Raw genomic sequence first — 23,012 nt, 5'->3', positions numbered from 1 at the left:
CAGAGGGGAGTGGAGTGGAGCCTGGGGTCAGCTGAGCCAGCTGAGGTGAGGAAGGGGTGGAGAGGCTGGGCTGTGTCTCATCTGCCTCCAAGCTCTGCAGGCTCAGAGGAGGGGCCGGGGCAAAGGGCAGCTGGCCTGATTGAAAATTGGAACTGCAGGCCAGCCACCGCCCTTCTGGAAGGCAACTGTGTATCACGAACCAAGGAGCAAGCCGGGCGCGGTGGCTCCCGCGTGTAATCCCAGCACTTGAGAGGCTGAGGCGGGCGGATCAGGAGGTCAGGAGATCGAGACCATCCTGGCTAACACGGTGAAACCCCCTCTCTACTAAAAATACAAAAAATTAGCCGGGCATGGTGGTGGGCGCCTGTAGTCCCAGCTACTCGGGAGGCTGAGCCAGGAGAATGGCGTGAACCCGGGAGGTGGAGCTTGCAGCGAGCCGAGACTGCACCACTGCACTCCAGGCTGGGCGACAGAGCGAGACCAAGAAGCAGTGCCTAGTGGCCTGGCCCAGCGATTTCCCTTCTGGAAGTTTGTGATGACGCGGGAGGAGCTGGACGCAGGAGCACCAGCGAAGAAGCTCATGACTGCGTGATGTAAGCAGCGGGAGCTCGGGCAGGAGAATGGCTGAATGTCAGCGGCGTGCGGCCTGGTGGTGCCTGTTACCCCGCATTCCGTCCCGGAGGACCCTGAAGGGCGTGGGGACCGTCTGAGATGATCCAGCCCTTTGTGTGAGGGCGAGGGGTACGGAGCCTTTTGCTCAGAGCTCAAACGTGAGTGGTGCCTCAGTGTAGCTCTCCTCAGACACACACGGCATTTTTCCTACACCACAACGTTCCCTCCCATTCTAACACCGGAATCCAAACTGCGTCTTCACGCACGGGCATCTCAATTCTCTGGCAGCGATTGTCTTTGGTTTTGGTGAGAAAAGAAATAATGGAACTTAGAGACGAAGTCTTTGAGCCAATGTGATCTCGGTGTGTGTGTGTGTGTGTGTGTGCATCTGGGTCAGTGTGTGTGTGTGTGTCTGTGTGTGCATCTGGGTCAGTGTGTGTCCGTGTGATCTGTGTCTGTGTGTGTGTGTCTGTGTGTGTGTCCGTGTGATCCGTCTATGTGTGTGTGTGTCCATGTGATCTGTTTTGTGTGTATCTCTGTGTGTGTCTGTGTCTATGTGTATGTCTGTGTGTCGTGATGTGTGTCTTGTGTGTGTCTGTGTGCGCATGTGTGTGCATGTGTGTCTGTGTATGCGTGTGTGTCTGTGCCTGTGTGTCTGTGTGTGTGTGTGTGTGCGTGTAGACGGGGGGGGGGTGTGCACTTTGTTTCCTCATGCGCCCCCACTGCCTCCAGCGAGAGCCCCAGCCCGTGCCACTCACCACGGAGCAGCTCCAGCAGGCTGCCCTTGGCCATGAGCTCCGTGATGATGTACACGGGGTCCCCCACGGACACCACGGCGTACAGCGCCAGGATGTGTTTGTGCCGCAGCTTCTTCATGGCCTGGATCTCCGACTGCAGCGTCTGCTGGTGCAGGAGGTTGTCTGCGGGGACGGGTGGCCTCGGTGGATGCAGCCCCTGGCCCCCCGGCCCCAAGGAAGAGGCCAAGGCCCTGCCCCCACACACAGCAGCCCCCACACACAGCAGCCCCCACACCCAGCAGCTGTGCAGGACACACAGACCTCCCGCCCCCGACAGGGCACCTGGCTCCCGAGGCCACGAAATGGCAGACGCAGCCGGCCCCGCAGGCCCCCAGCCCGGTGTACCCACGGGGCCATGGTGGCCACCCGATTTCTTCCTGTGCCTTGCCCAGACCTCTGACGTGGAGGCCAGACCTCTGCTGGGGCCCAGAGAAGTTCCAGGGAAGCTTTACCCATTTCCAGTGATCTATTTTAATGGCTTTCCATTACGTCAAGGATTTTAAATTTTCTTTCTTTTTTTTTTTTTTTCTGAGACAGGGTCTCGCACTGTCGCCCAGGCTGGAGTACAGTGGCGCAATCTCAGCTCACTGCAATCTCTACCTCCTGGGTTCAAGCGATTCTCCTGCCTCAGCCTCCCGAGTAGCTGGGACTACAGGCACATGCCTCCACACTCGGCTAATTTTTGTGTTTTTAATAGAGATGGGGTTTCCCCATGTTGGCCAGGCTGGTCTGAAACTCCTGACCTCGTGATCCGCCCACTTCGGCCTCCCAAAGTGTTGAGATTACAGATGTGAGCCACTGTGCCCGGCCTAAAATTTTCTTTTATAATAAATGTATTGGGCCGGGCGCGGTGGCTCACGCTTGTAATCCCAGCACTTTGGGAGGCCGAGGCGGGCGGATCATGAGGTCAGGAGATCGAGACCACGGTGAAACCCCGTCTCTACTAAAAAATACAAAAAATTAGCCGGGCGCGGTGGCGGGCGCCTATAGTCCCAGCTACTCGGAGAGGCTGAGGCAGGAGAATGGCGTGAACCCGGGAGGCGGAGCTTGCAGTGAGCCGAGATTGCGCCACTGCACTCCAGCCTGGGCGACAGAGCAAGACTCCGTCTCAAAAAAAAAAAAAAAATAAATGTATTTAGGTAAAAACATAGGTGCAATTGAAAGGGAACCACTCTCGCACGGATGCTGTGGGTGCTGCGTGGGGCTCCAGGCCAGAGGTCTCTGTTGGCGGGGCGGGAGGGTGGCCTAGGCGGGCATGGGGCCACACAGAGCCCTGACCGGGGCCCACTCACCTCGAGAAATCACCTTAATAGCCACCTGGACCCGGTCTTTCCAGAGGCCTTCGAAGACCTCCCCGAAGTAGCCGGACCCCAGCTTCCTGCAGAGCGTGAACTCCTCCCTTGGCCTCTCCCAGTCATCCCAATGGGGCAGGGGCTCAGGCTCGTGCTGGAGGGAGAGTGGGGGACACAGGGCAGGGGCTCATCCTTCAGGAAGTGCCAGTGAAGCCAGCACAGGGAGGCTGGATTTAGCCTCAGATTTAGGGCCAGTTCAGCCTGGGTTGGGGGTTTCTGAGTGTCTGACACAAGGCTGGACTCTCCTGGGGGCTGCCCCCAGCCCAGCACAAAACACCCAGACAGACTGGAGCCAGGACCCTGCAGAGTGCCGCTGGCCTCTCTGAGAGTGGCCAGGCCCGGGGGTGGTCTCCTGGCCCCACCCCCAACTCAGGCAAACACCTGTGCTCCGCAGAACCACGGGCTTCCCTCCAGTGGGCCCCAGGTCCGTGAGTCAGGACCCCTCCCATGCTGCCCGGCCAACCTCTCCCAGTAGGAAACGCCAGCCTGTGACCCCCCAGCCTGAACCTGTGCGACCAAGTCAGGGCGGAGCGGCTACCTTCCGGCAGGGCGCGGCCAGCCGCAGGCCGTGGGACAGGCTCTGGACCCTGTGGTAGTTCACAAGCTCGGGCAGGCTGAGGAAGGACACCGCCTCGTTCAGGTGCAGCCGGCCCCCGGCACGCCGCCAGATCTTGTAGTGCCGCACAGCCTGCGTGTCCCGCACTGGGAGGGAGAGCGTGAGCTGTGTGGCCACCCCAACTCCGACGCCTCCCTGCGTCCCCAGCCCTGCTGGCCTGCCCAGAGTTTCTGGGTCCCCACAGTTGCTCTTGGTACTTCCTCAGTACCACCCCTGCCTCCCCTCCCTTGGAACGGCTTCTTCCTGCCCTGCACGCTCTGGCCAAGCTCTCTGGCCCCTCTGCCCCGTGCCAGGCAGCCAGTGGCCTTCGCCTGGATGGCAGCTGCCTAAAATCCCAGCCATGCTGAGACCCTCAGGGGCAGGGACAGGGTTTCTCTGCGCCCCGTACACCCCAGGCTCAGGTCTCACGCTGGACGAGGTTCCCATGGGTGCTGAGGACCTCTCACGAGTGCCTCGGGCAGGGCTGGCTGGAGAAGCCCCTGCCCTCCCAGGGAGGGGCCCTGCCCCACGACTGTCCTAGCAGCCAGTGACCCAGGCCCCAGGGAGGAGTGGGCCAGGTGGGCGGAGGGGATGGGAGCGCCCTGGAGAGGAGTCCACGTCCCCCGTCACAGCCAGAGGGAGCCAGGTTCACCACAGGGATGGGAGGGCTTAGAGCCAGGAGCCCCCGGAAGCAAGCACAGGCTGGGAGGCCGGGGCCGCACCCGACAGGACGTAGTCGGCGCTCGGCTTCTCGCTGACCCTGATCAGGAAGGCGCCCGCGGCGTTGCCCTCGGCCTGCAGCCGATGCACAGCTTCTGAGCGGGAGATGCAGCCAAAGAACCACCTGCAGGGGAGGAGTAGTCTTGAGTCCACGCGGACCTGGGCCCACCCCACATGGACCCCACGCTGGCCCCAGCCTGCCCGCCTGGAACCGCAGCCACCCTTGCCTGCCGCTGCAGCCACCCTTGCCTGCCACCTCAAGCTCCCAGCCCTGACCACAGCTGCTCTCGGGAGCTGTCGCTGACCCAGACGCCCTGAATGTCCCATAAGGCCAGGCCAGGCCCCTGAGGACCCAGCAGGGGGAGGGGCAGGCGCTACCACACCCTGCCCTGAGTGGCCCGTGTCTAGGGGTCAGAGCCTAGGGTGGAGCTGGGGAGGGCTCCTGAGCAGTAGGGATCCCCAGAGCTGCCTGCACACACCCCTGTGTGACGCACACTCACATGCACTCACACAGTTGCATACCCCCACACGTGCGCACAGTTCACCCGCACACCTGAACACACACACGCGCATGCGTGCTCACTTGCCCACACACTGACACGCATGCACACACAGCCACTCGCGCGCACTAACTCCCGGCTGCAGGGTGTGGGCCAGCCCTGGACTGTGGACTTCCAGGTGGAGCTCGCAGAAGCTCCAGGTGACCTGCACCCAGCCCTTTGTGTCTCTGACTCCCTCAGGCCACTGGAACACGGACCCCACACGGAAGACCACCGCCCAGCGTGGAGCCCCTGGGGTCCACCCCCTCCACTTCTGCACAGCTGGAAGCACTGCCCCACCCGCCCCTCCAACCACCTGGCCTCCCACCCCCTCCTCACCTGGGCGAGTTCTCAGGCCTCAGAGTCTTTGCACCTGGGAGCTGACCAGCCTCTGACCAGACCCCACCCCTGCACCCCTGCTCACTAACGAGGTCGTGGGTCTGCGCGTGATAGAGGGGTCTCCACCGTGGGCCCCTGCCCGATGGCCTCTTTACAGCCTCCCCTGCTTGTTGCTTGGGTCCCCCAAGAGCTAACCCTGCACAGCCTGTGACTCACGCACGCACACAGTAGGTGCCCAATCACTGATGAGAAAAGCAGGATCTCAGGAGTGTGACCCTCCTCAGCCTGAGCTCCAGGCAGCCGTGGAAGCCGGGTCCAGGCCACACCAGCTGCTGTCTGGTTCCCCGCAGGGCACAGCAGGCAGGAAGTTTGCCCAGCAGCCGACCCGCTCCCCTAACTAGGTCGTGTGTCTGGTTCCGGCAGTTTGGAAACTGAGCAAGCTTCGTTTCCCCCAAAGGCCCTGGAACGCTCCGACAGACCTTGTCACTGGCCACCGGACCCCCAGAAGTCCACCCTGGACCCTCTGTCCTCCCCGGGTCCCAGCAATGCCGCGTCCACCACCATGAGCCCAAGGGAGGGGCCGTGCCATCTGAGCCCCGTGCTTCAACTCCCGCAGGGACAGTCCTGGGCACTCTTGGGTGCCAGCGCATGGGGCCTGCAGCGAGGACCAGGCAGGATGCCCAGCCTGGACTTTGGGGTGCAGGAAAATGGAGCCGGGGTCCCCACCTTCCTGGGCCTCCCTGGGGCCAGCCCAGAGCCCTGTCCCTCCCCTGTGCCTAGAGGGTGGCCTGCGCCAAAGCTCCCAGGAGCCTAAGACACTCACGGTTCCGACTCCACCGTCTCCCTCTCAGCCAGGTAGTTGTGGGGCACGTAGCCCTGGGCCACGGCCCCACCCGCCTCGTCCAGCAGCGTGGCCCACCACCACTGCTCCTCCTTCCTGGCCACGTGGAAGACATCCCCCGCTCGGAAGCTCAGCTCCTCGTCCGTCCGGGCCTTGAAGTCCCAGAGGCCCACATACTTGGGGCCCAGGTGAGCCTGGTCCCGGGACACCATGGCGGGCGCAGCGGCAGTACCAGGCTATGGCCCAGCTGGAGCACCCAGGGCTGGGCGTGGCAGGCGGGCCATCCCACTTCCTGGTGACAGGCCGGGAAGCAGCCACACCCGGCACCCACAGGCACTCGAGAGCACCCCGGCTCCTCCTGAGGGCTCAGCCGGCCCCACGAGTCCTCACGCCCACTGGGGCCCATCTGAGCACTTAGCGCCCCCACTACGGGAACCTGCTGGGCAAGCACCCCCAGGGCCAGCCTGAGGGCAGGAGAGAGAGGAGGACCCCCGGCTGGGGCTTCTGGGGGTCCAACTTATGGACACTCAGGCAATCAGGGAACACAAGGGCCCCCTAGGAACGAGACTCGCAGCCTGGGGGCAGGAAGGTGAGGGCAGGAAGGTGAGGGCTGCAGACGCTGCCTTCCCAACCCTCAGAGCTGCGGGGGCACAGGTGGGGGCCGCCTCTCTCCTCACTTCTGGAAGCTTCCCCTCCACCCGTCGGTGCCTCCCCTCACCCAGCCCCAGACTCCACCCCTGAGCACAGGGCCCAATGTCAGGAGCTGCTGTGGGCAGGCGTCCTGAGAGCCGCCTCACGGGCAGGCCCGCCCTCGGGTAAAGACCAAGCAGAGAAGAGGGAGTGGAGTCAGGGCAGCGCCAGCTGTGTGGGTCGGCCCGGAGGACTTCCCGGAAGAGGAGGGCCCAAGGGTTTTGGGGGATCCCCGGGGAGGCAGCGCCAGGGGCACCCGCAGCTGAAGAAACGGGCGCTGCCTTCCTCCACACGGACGCCAGGGGGCAGGCAAGGACCATGAGTGCGGCCTGGGAGCGCCCACAGGACTGGGGCCCAAGGCCACAGCTCCCGCCCGGGCAGCCCCTCCCGCCTCTAGCCTCTGCCTCCTCCTACCCAGCCTGCATGACCCCTGCCCCCTTCCAGCTCGCCTCCCCTCTCCCGACTCATGCCTCAGTGAGCCCTGCTGTGACCCCCACCTGCACCCGACGGCCGCATGCCCCCCAGCCCGAGACTCGAGACACCCCCTCCCTGCCCCACCCTCCCGCTGACACTACTGTGTCCACCAGGGAGCTCCAACCCAGGGACCTGGACCGGCAGCCACAAGGGGGCAGGAAGGGGTGGGAAGGGAAATTCAGTCTGCAAGGAGTGGTAGGGAAAGTCCCCAAACTCTGCATATTTGAACTTTTATTTTTATTGCAAAGAGAAATAATGGCACCTCCCACTCATTGTTTTGAGATTAAGAACAATAATCTGGATTATTTAACAGGTTCATAGATTTCTGGGCAGCCCAGCTCAGCGCTGACCAAGGTGGGGAGGGGCAGCGGGTGCCGGGCTGGGCAGTGTCCCTCAGGCCCTCCCAGCTCTGTCTGGGGTCGGTCGGCGGGGGGGATGTGGGGGTTGGGGAATGCGGAAGGAGGGCGCCGGGGCATCTGGCCGGGCAGCGTCCCTCAGAGCCCACCAGCTCTGACACCAACCCGGTGTCCTCGAGCCTTGGGCCTCTGGGCCCGTGAGTCTGTGTCCGGGAAGCCTCCCTCGAGTATCCCTGAGTTCAGACGTGCAGGACATTCAGTCTAAGCCACACCAGGAGGCAGGAATGTCCCGGCCCCTCCCGGATACCCAGGAGCACCAAACCTGTTCAGCTGGTGGCTGGTGAGATGCCTGGGAGGGCACAGGTGCCACAGACACACCTGGTCCCCTTAATCCCAGTGGCAGCTGCAGAAAGCACAGAGAGTGAGGCCTTCTGTGCCAGAGGAGCCCCCAGGCTGCTGTGCTGGGGACGTGCCAGAACCGGAAGCTCAGCTCAAGGCCTCAGTGGGCCCAGGTACCAGAGCCAGCCCCTCCCCTAGGTTCTCCCATGCAGATGGAGCTGGGCAGCTGGCCAGGGTCCCAAAGGCTTAGATAAAGCCTCTTGCCTCCACCATCTGCAGGGGTCCTGGTTCCTGCTGCTTCCCTCTGCTTGGCCTTGTTCCTCCTGCTCACGGGCCCCAGGAAGCCCCTGCACTGCCTCCGTTCTCTGAGGCTCCGAGCGGCCTCTTCCCTCCCCGGGTCACCTGTCTTTGCACACGGGAGTCTCATCTCTTAGCTCCCTCCTGAGCCAGGCTTTGGCTGGGGCCTGTGGACGGTGGTCATCAGCATATTGGCTCAACAGGTGCAGAGCTGACCCTAACTCTAGGGGACAAGGAACTCAGTCAGGCCTGAACTTGTCTCCAAACTTTCTGTCCCCAAAAGCCTTCTGGGCACAGCTGCCAACCTGGGCTCCCAGGAGGGTGGGGGGCAGGGTCTCCAGGGACCGCAGACAGACCCCGCCGGCCCCCTTGCTTCTTGATGTGTTTCACAAAGACCTGAGCAGAAGCTTCCCTGAGCCAGATGTGGGGAGAACAAGGGCCAACCCTGCACATCCCTGCCCCCCCTGCCTTGGTGACCCCTGAGGACTCATGCCCAGAGGCTTCCTGAACCAGTCGCTGCCCAGCACACCATGGCATCTACCTCCGAGCCCCCAGCCGACCCTGCCTGACCCTGCACAGCCAGAAGACTCCAAATCCCCCACGGCCCACCCTGAGGCCCCTGGAAATAGCCTCCAAGGGCAGCCCCCAGGCCACCAAGCCTCCCGGCCCACCTGTCCTGTGCCACCTGGAACCAGCCCAGGGAGATGGAATTGGCAGCTCAGGCAGCTCCTGCCGATGCCCCTGGGGCTCACACTGTCTGGGCACCATGATGTCCTGGGCTGGGGGTCTGGGCCGCATGGGGGCCGCTCCAACCTGCATTTTCTAGCCACGTGGACCCCCACGCTCCAGCTCCTGGGTCTGGGTTTGAGGGGCTAAGCCTGTGTGTGATGTGAGCCTGTGCACGTGTCTGAGTGGGTCAGTCCCGGCTTACTGAGTGCTGTGTGTGTGAGTGGGTTTGTGCACGGGCCGCCAGCGTGTCTGTGAGGGGCAGGTGACGGTGCCATCCCGTGCCTACATACCACGCACCCAGTGGGGTCAACACCACGGTCTGCCTGGGAGCCAGCACTGGTCACTTCCACAGACCCAAGCTGGGACTAGGGAGAGAACTGGGCCTTTGGCTCTTGACCCTGGGAGGGAGTCCAGGGGACCCAGACAGGAGACACATGGGGCTCAGGGTTCCCCACCCAGAGCCTCCAAGGCTTCTCCCCACCTTCCTGTGCTGTTGTCTCTCTTGAGATGCCAGGGACACGTATCACACTGCACAGGGAACGTCAGCCCTCCACCGTCTACACGAGTCACACTACACAGGGAACGTCAGCCCCAGCCCTCCGTCTGCACGTCTGCCTGGTGCACAAACACGTGTGCACGCCAGGGCCTGAGGCCCACAGCCAGAGGCTCCTCGGTCCGGCCGACCGGCATCCCTTCGAGTTGACGCTCTGCAGGGAGGAGGGGCTGGCCTGGCTGGAGCGCGGAGCCTTGGGTCACGTGAGGACTCAGGGGTGGCATCTGTGGATGGCATGCAGCTTCTCCTGCAGCCTGGCGAAGGAAGGCCGTTCCTCGGGGCTGCTCCTCCAGCACTCCAGCATGAGCACATAGACCTCCGCCGGGCAGGCAGCCGGGCGCGGCAGCCGGTACCCTCGCATGATCTGCTGCAGCGTCTCGTCGTTGGTCATCCCTGGGAGGCGCGGGGCAAGAGCTGCCTCGATTCTGCCTGGGGGTCTCTATGGAGGCCTCCTGTAGCCCCCCATGTCACCTGCCTGCCCTTGGCCAGACCCTCCAACCCCCTGCCGACAGCGTCCAGGGGGCCAGTGACTCCCGGGCAGAGCCTGCCTCCTCCCTCTGGCTGCCTGGGGACGCACCTTTGTAGGGACACTGGCCATAGGTGAAAACCTCGTACAGCAGAATGCCGAAGGACCAGACGTCCGACTTCTGGGAGAAGACGCGATAATTGGCCGCCTCAGGCGCCGTCCACTTGACCGGGATCTTGGAGCTGCTGCTTGGGGAGTAGATGTCGTCCTGGGGGCGAGGGAAGGCCCCTGGTAAGGCAGGTGGACCGGGGTCCCCTCACCCACCCCCTCGAGCAGTCAGCGGCCCAGAGCCTCTGCTGACCTTGAGCAGCCGGGCCAGGCCAAAGTCAGCCACCTTGCAGGCCAGGCCATCGTCCACGAGCACGTTCCTGGCGGCCAAGTCCCGGTGCACGATGCGCTGCTCCTCCAGGTAGTTCATGCCCTCAGCCACCTGGCAGGCAAAGTGCAGAAGCGGCGGCAGACGCAGGGCCTGGCCCTCGGGGCCTGCAGGAGACAGCGCAGGGCCTTTCAGGGCACGGGGCCAATGGCCGGTGAGGCCAGCGTCCACCCACGTCACCTTCCCCCATGCTTCAGCCTCCTCATCTCTAAGACGTGGTGAGGATGGCGTGGCCGACTAAGGCCGCAGGAAGCTCCAAGTGAGACAGAGGGAGGGTCCTGTACTCACCACGGTGACCCGGCAGCTGGCCCAGGCCCCTAACAAAGACTGGGGCAGAGAAGAGCCAGAGGCTGGGCTGGGTCCTCGTCACATTAGACCGAGGCTGGTGACCCGGATGGGACCGCACCCCCCCGCCGCCCCCGAACTCCAGCCCCAGCCCCGGAGCCACAAGGCTCTGGCCTGGCCCAGACCTGACCCCAGCCCCCTGTTGGCTGGAGACCAGACAGGGATGGGATCTGCAGCCGGGGCCACCTGCTCCCGGTAGAGAGGCCCGGTTCACCTCGGAAACCCCGCGGGTTCAGCTCTGCGCCGGAAGGGAAGGGGCGGTCACAGGCGCGGCAGGGCCACGTGGCAGCAGGGAGGGGACTCACTGCCCAGGAAGACTTGCAGGTTTCCCTTGCGCATGAGCTCCGTGATGATGTACACAGGCTCCCCGCCCGAGCACACTGCATGCAGCCGGATGAGCCGCTCGTGCCGCAGGCCCTTCAGCGTCTGGATCTCCTTGGCGAGGTCAGTGAGCTTCATGTCGGCTGCGAGAGAGGGTATGGCTCCAGGACTGGCCCACGCCACGTACATCACTGCCCCGGGGCTTGAGGGTTGGACAGCGGGTGCGGGGCCCGGCCGTGGCGCAGGATCTCGGGGGCCTCACCTGACTTGATGACCTTGATCGCCACGGGCAGGGAGCCCAGCCACAGGCCTTCCCACACCTCCCCAAAGTAGCCTTCACCCAGCTTCCTCCCAAGGGCGAATTCGGAGTGTGGCCGCTCCCATGCGTCCTGCCGAGGGGCCTTCTGCAGGGAGGGGGCGCTCAGTGCCCTGCCCGCCCCCTCCAGGAAGGGTGGACAGGGAGGCTGGTCAGCACTGTCCCAGGCACAGCCCCCCACACCAGGCCTCCAGTGGGCACCCCTGTCCCCAGCACACACTCACCCCACCCTGGCCAGGACAAAGGGGAGTGGGTGCCAGGCTTGGAGGCTCGGCCCAGCCCTGTGGAGCTCATTGCTCTGGGGGCCCAAGTGGCACCTTTGCCCAGCCGGATATCCGTCTACACATGCTCATTACTGGCCCTGACCAGGCTGTCATTATGAGACCAGAGAAACCAGACTGCTGCCCTGGCCCTCGGCAGGGTGGCTCACATCGGGGACAGTCCCCGGGATCCAGCGGCTCCAGCCCGGGTGCAGCATCTTGTGATCTGCGTCTCCTCCCACAGCTTCCGCCCTTGGGGCCTGGGGCAGCCTTGAGTGCCTTCCCCACACTGGCCCCACCCTCCTGGCTGCTCCCCTGCAGAGCTGGGCGCTGCTACAGGTCTCCTTTCCCCACTCCCAGCCCCCCAGCACCCCAGGAATCCCAACCACCCTCAGAGGCACCCGCAGAGAGCAGCATGTGCAGGAGCCCCTGGGATGCTCCGGTGCTCCCAGGCCTGGGCAGGGCCCTGGAGCTGCTCCTCTGACAGCCCCAGGGGCTTTGTGACAGGGTGGGGAGGAGCACCTAGAACAGCGCCATGCCTCGGGCCCAGCGTGGGGCAGCTTGGCAGGCACAGGCCCACCTGGGGCACGCAGGGCTGCAGCAGGGGGTTCTGGATCAGCTTCCAGTTGGCCTTGTAGTAGGTGAGCAGTTCCTCCAGGCCGGGAAAGAGCCGTCCCTTCTGCAGGTACAGGCTGCCGTCCGCTGCCATGGAGACCCTGTAGTGGCAGACCTTGGCCTGGGCCCTGACTAGGAAGGGTTCAGAGATGGAGACCCCTGCCTCAGCTGCCAGCTGCCCCGACCCTCCCACCCCAGAGGATGCTGGCCACAACCCACCCAAGGGGTCTGGCTCAGACCTAGCTGGGAACCCTGAGATGGTCAGAGCTGTGTGGAGGAGGGAGTGTGGGCAGCCACAGGCTGGGGCAGGGCAGCGAGAGGGACCCAGGTTGGAGCTTTTCTGCTGATGGTGTGCACAGAGTAGGCACTTAATAAATACTTGTAGAATGAATGAGTACATGAGTCAGTGAATGAATGAAGGAATAAGGAAGGAATGAAGGGAAAGTGAATGAATGAATGAACGAATACGCAAATGAGTGAAAGAATAAGCTAGTGAACAAATCAGTGAATAAATGAGTGAGTGAGTGAATGGATGAATGAGTGAATTAGTGAGTGAGGAATGAATGAATGAGTGGATGAATGGATGAATGAATGAGTGAATTAGTGAGTGAGGAATGAATGAATGAGTGGATGAATGGATGAATGAATGAGTGAATTAGTGAGTGAGGAATGAACAAGTGAATGAGTGATTGAATGAATGAGTGGATGAATGATTGAATGAACGAATAAATGGGTGAATGAGCAAGTGCAGGAGGTGACCAGCATATCTGCTGTTGGGCCCTCAGTGGCGCGGGGTGTGAATCAGGAGCCAGCACTGCCTAGAGACCAACCACCCCAAGGTCAAGGGCCACTGACCTGGTGGGGGACAGAGGCAGGAGGGGCCGCCCCAGGTACCTGACAGTGAGTAGCCCCCGAGGCTGCTCTCGCTGGGCCGGATGAGGAAGGCCCCTGGTTCGTTGGGTGGGGAGAGGAGCAGCTGCTGTGCCTGGGTCCGGCTGACCCCGCTAAAGTACCAGCTGCAAACAGCAGGTGCGGCAGTCACCTTGCAGGCCCCTCAGCCAGTGGCCCCACATGCTGTCCTCCGTGCTGGCGGCAGGGCTGAGCCCAGCTGTCCCACCGCCTCTCAGGGAGAAGATCCACCCCGTGGCAGGGCTGGAGTCCCAGCTCAAGGTCTGCACTGCCTCAGCCCCCAGTGCGGGCCCCATCCTCCTGCTCAGCCCTGAGCGACCTTACCTCGGCCGTGGGCTCTCCGTTAGCCCTGCTGGGCGTGACCGCCAGGCCCAGCCACAGGTTAACAGTCAGCCCTGGCCATAGGCCATAGGCCTCCAAACTCGGCTTCACTGAGCCCCTGCGTGGACATGGAGCCGACGGCCTGGTGAGCTGCCCGGAAGCACTGCTGGGCTGTCGATGTGGCCGTACAGAGCCACGGGCACCACCTGCCTGGGCACGGCCCACCTGCCTCAGGCAGTTGGTTAGTGGAGGGGGCCCATGCGAGCTGTGTCCTGAGGAGGCAGCGTAAGCCAGGCTGGGCAGGAGGTCAGGAGGGGCAGCCAGTGGGCGGCTGCAGGGAGGTTGCTGTGCGAACGTTCAAAGCATCCTGCATCCCACGCTAGAGAGTTGTGCCCAGTACAGGACGGCCCCAAGCCCACTGGCCTGTGTCCACACAGACACCCCCTCCGGAAAGCCAGGTGCGGGTGAGACCTCTCTGAACACAGTGGCATGGTGGCAGGGAGCTCCCAGGTGCCCACTCCTCAGATGCCCACACACAAGGAGCCCACACCGGGTGTCGGGAGAGGGGCTGGCTGGGGCTCCCCTGTCCAGGTGGGCCACCACCAGGTCACATCTACTCATTCCCGGGAGCCAGAGGCATCCTTGGAAGGAAGACAGAACTGCTCCCGGCCCCACCCCGTCTGCATGTCTCTGCTGCTGAAGTCCAAGGTGGGGACTCCACACCTGACTCAGCTTCCCACCCTGGAGCCTCCCACTTCCTGGAGCTTCCTGGGACCTGGAGAGGGATGCCTGCCACTCCCCCGCCCCAGGGCACACCCTGTAAGCACCAGAAGGAGGAAGCAGAGTGAGCCGGGTGTCAGGGCGGGGCTGAAACCACCGGGCGAGCGGGACTAGGAGAGGACCCGAGGCGGGCCTCAGAGTCCACACGAGATTCAGGGCTGGGGCACGGCCGTGCCATCCTGGGCAGACGTGGCTGCTGGAACTGGGCAAGACGGAGGACACAGTCTGGCACTCCTGCCCCGGGGACCTGGGGGGCAATGGGGGCAGCAGGAATAGAAACCGACATGGCCAGGGCCGTGGGGCTGGGCTGAGGTTGAAGGGAATGAAGATGGAGACAGGAAGAGGTGTGGGACCGGGGACAGAGAGGCGGCAGCCTGAGGCGCTGGCTCCACGGACGCTCTGTCCATGGAGCTCCTCCTTCCGCCAGGGCCCCTGCCTTCTGGGGTCTGCTAGCAGGGAGAGGCCACCCTCTCACGTGTAAAGGGACTCAGGTCCCTCCCAGCACTGCGGGGTGTGGGGATGAGACACAGGTGTTTCCCCAACGCATCACCAGCCTCCTCTGAAGCCCGCATCAGGGCTTGGGGGTCGGAGGCGGGCCCCTGTGCGGATCCTGAGATGCAGGGGATGTGCCTGAGGTCTCCCCCTCAACCTCCAGCCTAGGCACATAGTCATTAGCTTTGCGTATGGACAGCCCTGCTCCACCCCTAGCCCTGCCCTCCAGGAACTGCTGCAGGGGTCTGTTCTCCACACCTGGGGTGACTGTGAGCCCCTTCCCATCACAAAGGCTGCTTGCCCCCCAACCACTGCTCAGGGCAAGTGGGGCAGGTGTGGGGTGAGGGCCTGGGGCCCCTCAGAAGGCACCTTCCTGTGACTCCGGCTTCACCCACCCCATGCAACCCCCAGGACGATGTGGGAGTGCCACGGGGCCCCCAGGAGGCTGGAAGTGGCGCCGAGCAAGGCTGATCCCGGAGGTCTCCAGGGCTCAGGCCTTGCCCGGCTGGACGCCGGACCAAGGCAGCCACTCAGAGCAGCCGCACTGGGGCATCTGGACTAGGCGCTTCCGCAGCCCCTGCTCACCTGCCCTCACCCAGAGCTCCTGGAGCATTGGCCCCTGTGTCATCTGGTGCCTCCCAGCCCCTGCCCCCTGCAGTGACCGCTCCATGAACACTGGACTCCCTGTGTGAGGGCGGGAGGGCCTGGCCAGCCAGGCAGGGTCCTGGAGGAACCGCCCGCTGGGTGCCCAGATGGTGCAGCTGATGTCCCCCGCCCGGGACCTGACCACGCCTGCCGGAGCCTCCTCTCCCTCTCGGCAGCGCACAGTGGACACAGCTGTTTTCCTACCGCACCTGCCGGCCCGGGGCCCATCAGCTGTCCTGAATGAATGCATGGATGAACGAATGAATGAACAGATAGCCACGGACATGCGATTTCCAACTCAAAATCCTGCCATTGTTCCAGACTCCCCAGCCGGGGGCGAGGCAGGCTCTGACTCCGAGGCCAAGGTACTCACGGTTGGTCTGAGAGCGTCTCAGGAGAGGCCTTGGCCACGTGGGTGATGGGCACGAGCCCGGCGCTGGGCTGGCCCGAGAGCCTGCGCGCGAAGATGTAGCCGCCCCCCTCCTCGAGGGCGCAGAGCCTGTCCCCGCGGCGGACACTCAGCTCCCCGCCACACCGCGCCGTGAAGTCATAGAGCGCAAGGAAGAGCTGAGGGAAGGGGCTGCAAGGCTCGGCGGGGAGTGCGGGCACTGGGTTGGCGTCGGGGTCCAGGGACCCGGGGGTGCCGTGGTCTGGCTCGCCGCCCGCTGGCCAGATCTTGTCCCAGAAGAAGGACAGGAAGGCCAGCCTCCTCCTGAGGAAGTGCTCCATCCCCCGGGGTCACCGCGCTGGGCCAAGGGCCCGGAGGAGGAACTGGCAGGGCCAGTGGGACCTGGTGTCCAGCGCTCCCTGCACCGGCCGTGGGGCGACAGGGGACCCCGGCCCTGCGGTCACTCAGAGGTCCCCTGGATCCAGGAGGCACACGGTTCCCACCGGCATCCGGGCTGGCTTTCAGGCTGGGTGGGGCGCAGGGCGGACGACTGCACCTCCTGTCCTCGACCTCCTCGGCGTCTGGAGTGCACAGTCCCCTCCCCGAGGGCAGCTTGGGTTGGAGTGGGGGCGGGCTCCAGGAGGGGCCTGAGGAGGGCGGAGCAGACAGGGCCAGCCTCTCTCCCGCCCTCTGCAAGGCCCAGGCAGGCGGAATGGCTCTGCCCAGTCAGGCCCGGCCCATGCCCAAGGGCACCACAGTCCAGCAGCCGCCCGTGCCCACGGAGAAGTGGGGGGTCCATGGAGAGGCGCTTCTGTTCAGCACCTGCAGTGGTTGCCAAGCCTGAGCTGTGCTTAGGTGAAAAATTGCCTGCTTATTTAAATGTTGGCCAGATATTTTAACATCATTAACCCTGCACTAGGTGCTGAGCCTCCGGCCTCTGCAGCGAAGGCCGAGGACAGGCGAGTGAGGGGGCTCTCAGCACCCTGGCTTTCATGCAGTAAAACGAAATGCTGATTGCAGGGAGCTCAGCCACAGGCCAGGCAGCCAGATGCCCCACGCTACCCAATGACCGGCTTCTGGGTCAGTCAATGCCCAGGCGATACCCAAGGCCCACTGCGGAGAAGTGGAGGCTGCGGATGCCTGGCCCCAGTTCAGGGGGATGAGCACACGGGGAAGGGGCAGCAGGCGAGTCCCAGGCTGGGGACCTCCCACCCTCTCCCTGGACAGTGCCAAGCCCCCACACGCTGAAGCAAACTCTGCCTACCCAGGCAGGTCCCCAGATCGGGGCAGGACTGGGGGAGCAAATCCCAGCAAAACCCAGCAGCACGGTCCAGGGGCCTGAGGCAGGAGGATGGGGTGGGGGCCATCTGCAGTCTCTCTCTCCTCCCGCCTCCCCGCCAGGTCCTGAGGCAGGGGGGGTGGGGTGAGGCCATCTGCAGTCTCTCGCTCCTCCCGCTGGCCTCCCCCAGCAGCCCCTTCAGCACCTGGGTGGCCTTCATGGAGCCTCACGCCCCTTCCCCACATCTCACACACATCCATGCCCCCACTTCATGCGTGTGGCTGAATCCATCCCTCCAATAGGCGTGACCAGTGTCCAGCCAATGACAAGCCCCTCTCACACCTGCCTCCCTGGAGCCACAGATGGGCTTCTCGGCAACCTCACGTCTGGGGACTGGTGTGTGCATTGTGGGGTGGCAGTGACACCCGTGGCCTGGCTCTCAGGGCACCCCAGGGGCCAAGCTGTGTCTGGGCTGACAGCCTGGAGCCAGCAGGGGCCCTGGGAGGCTGGACATCGCCAGGCTCAGGGCAGGCTCTGCACCAGAGAGGCGTCCTGCTGGGGGTGGGGGGTGTTGAGAAATGTGGAGAATTGTAAATACTACATTGGGGGTGGCCTTCGAGGGGCCCCAGCGCCTTCTCCTCCCGCCCCTGCCGCCGTCTCCTCCCACCCCCGGTGCCCCGTCTCCTGTCACCCTTGGGGCCTTCTCCTCCCCCATGCCGTCTCATCCCCCACCACCGCCGCCTTCTCACGTGCAGGTGAGGCTTTTTCCCACCAGTTTCTTTTCTTTTACTTTTTTTTTGGAAACAGGGTCTCACTCTGTCGCCCAGGCTGGAGGGCAGTGGCACCATCACGGCTCACTGCAGCCTCGGTCTCCTGGGCTCAAGCCATCCTCCTGCCGGACTACAGGTGTGCGCCACCATGCCCAGGTAAATTTTTTATTATTTGTAGAGATGGGCTCTCACTATGTTGCCTAGGCTGGTTTTGAACTCTTGGCCTCAAGCGATCCTCCTGCCTCCCACAGTGCTGGGACTACAGTTGTGGCTACCAGCTCTCCTAAATCCTCCCTAGGACGTGACTGTTCCCTCCTAGAACGCCAAGGCCACAGAGCCCCAGGGAGGCCTCCTGAGGCGGTGGAAGGCTCCTGTGCTCACCGCACCAGGGTCAGGTGTTCAGGGCACTGAATGCAGATTCCTCCCAGACACTCCCTGTCCCTTAGAGCCACGGGATCGTGGCATAGGACTCAGCACATTCCACACCCAGCCGGAGCCAGAGGCAGGCCTGGCCATCAGGGTTAGGGCCCCGCTGGGCCTCTGCCCTGGCGTGTCTCACCCCCACTGCCCCACAGGCCCATAGATCAGCTCCCCACGTCCGCCCCATTTTCCCCCTCCTTGCAGCGCACACATGCCAGGGTGAGTGTGGTCGGCAGGCAGCCAAGGCCAGCTTCATCCAGCTCCTCCCCCGTGGTCCTCAGAATCCCCGGCCCCGCAGGCCCAGCTGCCCTGTCCCGCTGCCCTCCAAGTTGTGCCCGCCCGTCCACCCCTTCCTCACCTCACCCACCAGGTGCAACACAGCCCAGCGTAGGGCCCCTGCCAGATGTCCGTGTCAGCAGCCCCTTCCCTGCCTGCTGTGCCCTCCCCCATGACCTCACCTCCTCCCTCAGCCCTAACCGGGTGGGTGGCACAGAGGGGAGTGAGGAAAGGGGCCTGGGTACAGGATCACTCTGGATGGGGTCAGAAGTCTGGGGCTTGGCCAGGTGAGGCGGCTCACTCCTGTAATACCAGCATTTGGGGAAGCCTAGCAGGAGGATCGCTTGAGCCCAAGGGTTCAAGACCAGCCTGGGCAACATAGTGAGACCCTCATCTCTACTTTTTTTAAAAAGAAGATGCCGGGCGTGGTGGCTCACACCTGTAATCACAGCACTTTGGGAGGCCAAGGCGGGTGCATCACATGAGGTCAGGAGTTCAAGACCAGCTGGGCAACATGGTGAAACCCCGTCTCCACTAAAATACAAAAATTAGTCAGGCATGTTGGCGGGCACCTGTAATCCCAGCTACTCGGGAGGCTGAGACGGGAGCATCACTTGAATCTGGGAGACGGTGGTTGCAGTGAGCTGAGATCGTTGCGCCCCTGTACTCCAGGCTGGGCGGCTGAGCGAGACTCCATCTCAAAAAAAAAAAAAAAAAAAAAAGACCAGGGCTGGAATCCTGCTCTCAGACTCACTGGCCACGTGACCTTGGGCACACAGTGCTGAACCGCCCTGTGCCTCAGTTTCCCCATCTGTAAGAGCACTGAGCTTACAATGGCAGTGAGGACACAGACCAGGAGGATGGGGTGCAGGGCCCTTCCTGGTGCTCAGATGGAGGCTGGCGGCAGGAGCTCTGCCGCCTCAGGCCACCCCCACCCAGATTTATGCGTCTGGATGGCACAGCTCTGAGGGTCTCAGTGGTCAGGGTGCATTCTCTCCCCCATGACTGGCCCCACTACCCCCAGGCTTCACCATCCTCAGGGCCCAGGGAAGCTCTGTCTACCAGGGACAACAGATCCAAAGTGTTCACTGCCCATGCCCTGGTGGCCACAAACAGGGTTGAGCAAGACTGAGCACAAATTGGCCCCTGGTGCCCAGCAGTGAACAGGAGTGACTGTTGACCCTGCACAGAGAAGACTATGCTGAACCCAAGAAGCCAGTCCCAAGGCTTCATACTGAAAGCCCGCACTGATAGGACATTCTTGAAATTACCAGACAGAGCCAGAGAGATGAGTGGTTGCAGGGCTAGGGAGGGGTGAGAGGGAGCAGCGTGGCCGTAAGGAACATGTCAGGGTCCCATGGGGGTGGCACTGCCCTGCGTCTGTATCGATATCAAGGTCCTGGTGTGATTCTGCACTGCAGTCTTGCAAGATGCTACCACTGGGGATGCTGGATAGAGGGTAACGGGACCTCTGTGTTACTTCTTACAACTGCAGGTGAATCTATAATTATCTTAAAATTAAAAGTTTAACTTTATTATTATTATTATTTTTGAGACAGGTCTCTGTCTTACTGCACCCAGGCTGGAGTGCAGTGGCACAATCTCGGCTCACTGCAACCGCCACCTCCTGGGTTCAAGCGATTCTTCTGTTTTTTTTTTTGAGATGGAGTCTCACTCTGTCGCCCAGGCTGGAGTGCAGTGGCATGATCTCAGCTCACTGCAAGCTCCGCCTTCCGGGTTCACGCCATTCTCCTGCCTCAGCCTCCCAAGAAGCTGGGACTACAGGCGCCTGCCACTGCTCCCAGCTAATTTTTTGTATTTTTAGTAGAGACGGGGTTTCACTGTGGTCTCAATCACGTCCAGCTAATTTTCGTATTGTTAGTAGAGACTGGGTCTCACTATGTTGGCCAGGCTGGTCTCGAACTCCTGACGTCAGGTGATCTGCTCACCTTGACCTCCCAAAGTGCTGGGATTATAGGCGTGAGCCACTGTGCCCAGCCATTATTATTCTTTTTAGAGACAGGGTCTCCCTCTGTTACCCAGGCTGGAGTGCAGTGGCACCATCTTGGCTCACTGCAGCCTCATCCTCCCAGGCTCAGGGGATCCTCCAGCCTCAGCCTTCCAAGTAGCTGAGACCACAGGTGCACACCACCACACCCAGCTAATTTTTCAAATTATTTGTAGAGACAGGGGTCTCCCTATGTTGCCCAGGCTGGTCTCAAACTTCTGGCCTCAAGGGATTCGCTCACCTTGGCTTCTCAAAGTGCTGAGATTGTGGGCCTGAGCCACCGAGCCTGGCCAAAATTTAACTTTAAAAAATTAGATTAGAAATCAGAAATTGAAAGAAAGGGGGTAGGGTGCAGCCCAGGAGAGGGGAGACACCCAGGACCTGCCTGGCCCCAAAAGAGAAGGGGAGGCTGCTCTGCCCCCACCCCGCTTCTCTGTCAATGGGCTGCAGGGCTGGGGATAAGGGGTCTAACTCCTACTGCTTCCCAACCCTCAGAGTCAGACAGCTCCCCCTTCTCCAAACAACCTGGCTTTGTCTCCCGGAGCCCTAAATAACAACAATAACAATAGCTGGCATTTATTGAGTTCCAGCCCAGGCAGGGAGGGCAGGGCAGAAACAGCACCCAGCAGGATTGGGTGCGGGGCTCACACCTGTAATCCCGAAGGATCAGAAAGACCCAGGTGGGAAGATCACTTGAGCCCCCGGGGTGGAGACTGCAGCATGGGTGACAGAGCAAGACGTTATCTCAAAAAAAAGCCGCCCACACCCACCCACTTCCTGCCAGGCCTAACCCCTGGGGCCTCCATGCACCAAGGGAAAGCTCTTCCAGGGTGGGGTCACCGGGAGGAGAGGGGAGGCTCAGGTTACAGAACAGCCTGGTAGGGGCTCAAAGACACCTATCCTGGAAGAGGCCCCAGCACCGACCTCCGTGGAGGTGGAGGTGAGGAGGATGGAAAGGGTGTCTTCCTCCAGCATCTTCCTGAAGGTGAAGGAGGGGCACCTTGGGGTGTCTGAGATTGTGACCCCAGGAGCCCCCCCCCAGCTAACTGGGGTGTGCTGTGGGGGAAGCGGGGGATCCCAGAGACCCTGAGCCCAACTGAACGGATACAGACGGGACCAGATGGCCTCAGAGCTCCTCTGCGGGGGTCCCTGGAGCTATGGAGACCCCATTTACCCAGAGTCAGGTCGGGGCCTGAGCTTGGGCGGCTCCAGGTGGAAGGAGCCCGTGGTGGGAGGAGCCCGTGGTGGGAGGAGCCTGTAGTGGGAGGAGCCTGTGGTGGGGGGAGCCTGTGGTGGGGGGAGCCTGTACTGGGAGGAGCCTATGGTGGGCGGGGCCGTGATGCGGGGAGCCCGTGGTGGGAGGAGCCTGTGCTGGGAGGAGCCTGTGCTGGGAAGAGCCTGTGGTGGGAGGGGCCGTGGTGGGGGGGGAGCCCGTGGTGGGAGGAACCTGTAATGGGCGGCATCTGTAATGAACGAGGCATTGCTGGGCGGAGCCAGCGGCGGGCGGAGAGCCGCCCCTCTTCTCTGTCCAGGCACTGGGTGGTCCATCCGTCAGCTCACCGGTCCCTGCCTCTCTCCCAAATTCCTCCGAGGGATTCCCGAGGAGTGCGCTCGGACTGGGGGTGTTGAGCCGGAACTCCCTCCCAGTCACCCGAGGCTTCTGCGCCCCGCCGGAAGCCGGGGTGCGTGGGGAGTGCTGTGCCCGCGGAAGGGCTCCGAGACGGGAACCCCACTTGGACCCCGGCTCTTGGACCAGCCACCCGCGGTGGCCCCCAAGTCGGGGACGCGGGCCCCCAGAAGTCTGGGGCTCCCCAGGAAGCGAAGCGGATGGAAGATCACTCGGCTCGGGGTCCTGGGTCCCCACCCCGCCCCGCCCCCGGGCCGCAGAGTCACAAAGGCCCCTGGGCAACCCGCGGAGTGCGGAGGGAGGCTGGGCTCTGGGAAGTCCGTGCGCCGCTTCGGAGGCAGGGCAAGTGGGCGCGGGCCTGGGGCGGCGGCGGCGGGGGCCGGGAGAGGAGGGCTGGGGGTCTCGAGAAGGTAAGGGGCAGGCAGAGCGGCCGGGGAGGTGGGCCCGGCCAGGGGAGCCAAGGGGAGTGTGGTGGAGGGGGTAGAGTGCGGGCTCTCAGGTGGTCTCAGGGAAGCGGGCTTGGGACCAGGGGTGTGTAGGAAGCAGCAAAGGGCTCAGAACCACCTTCCCGGGTTCGCGACCAGCCCCTCTGGGTTTTCCACCTGGGCAGCTGCTGGAGACTGGAAAACATCCCTCACACGTCACAGAGGCAGGGTTTCCCTCCAGCGGTGAAATCCGCCCCAGCCTCCAGCCAGAGCAGGGCTTAGGCCTGGGGTCCCAGGGTCCTGCTCTCAGCTGGCACCTCACCCCAGACACACTCCCTGCTGTCCCCAGGGCCTGTTCTCGCCCCGATGCCCCGGGAAGGTCGGGGTTGCCCTTTAGGGCGTGAGGCAGATATGGCTTCACCACGTACCTGCGTGGCTTTGGGGAACTCAGCAACTGCTTAGCTCTCATTTGCGGTTCGTCCAAGGCCCGAGTGGCTGGGACAACCTGAGATCTCCAGGGTTGCTGGGTGCCCGGGGCAGCAGCCAGGGGTGCGGCTTGCTCTCCAGGGAGCTGCGGCAGAACCTGGGGCCACAGCTGCACTCAGCCGGTGCACCCACAGACAGAGGGTCAGACTCGGCTCAGCACTGGGCTCAAGCCCTGGATGAGAGCGAGAACCAAG

At 63.1% G+C, this 23,012-nt stretch overlaps 2 protein-coding genes across 2 annotated transcripts; both read right to left on the bottom strand.

Annotated features, from left to right (window-relative positions):
* Positions 1 to 578: 578 nt before the first annotated feature.
* On the bottom strand, positions 579 to 6,007 carry PTK6 (protein tyrosine kinase 6). Its single transcript, XM_058433260.1, has 6 exons — positions 5,778 to 6,007; positions 4,079 to 4,200; positions 3,300 to 3,463; positions 2,702 to 2,855; positions 1,371 to 1,532; positions 579 to 607 (listed from the first exon to the last, which is right to left on the bottom strand). The coding sequence occupies exons 1-6, from the start codon at positions 6,005 to 6,007 to the stop codon at positions 579 to 581; spliced, it is 861 nt and encodes a 286-aa protein (XP_058289243.1).
* A 1,220-nt stretch (positions 6,008 to 7,227) lies between these two features.
* SRMS (src-related kinase lacking C-terminal regulatory tyrosine and N-terminal myristylation sites) lies at positions 7,228 to 15,884 on the bottom strand. Its single transcript, XM_032141985.2, has 8 exons — positions 15,513 to 15,884; positions 12,887 to 13,008; positions 11,958 to 12,124; positions 11,064 to 11,205; positions 10,786 to 10,944; positions 10,061 to 10,242; positions 9,811 to 9,967; positions 7,228 to 9,626 (listed from the first exon to the last, which is right to left on the bottom strand). Exons 1-8 carry the CDS (start codon positions 15,866 to 15,868, stop codon positions 9,445 to 9,447), a joined length of 1,467 nt encoding a protein of 488 aa, XP_031997876.1. The 5' UTR covers positions 15,869 to 15,884; the 3' UTR covers positions 7,228 to 9,444.
* Between the last annotated feature and the right edge of the window lie 7,128 nt (positions 15,885 to 23,012).

Source organism: Hylobates moloch, unplaced genomic scaffold (assembly GCF_009828535.3).
Source record: "Hylobates moloch isolate HMO894 unplaced genomic scaffold, HMol_V3 SCAFFOLD_21, whole genome shotgun sequence".
Lineage (NCBI taxonomy): Eukaryota > Metazoa > Chordata > Mammalia > Primates > Hylobatidae > Hylobates > Hylobates moloch.
Note: the sequence above shows the minus strand (reverse complement) of the source record. Positions and strands in the feature narration are given on the sequence as shown.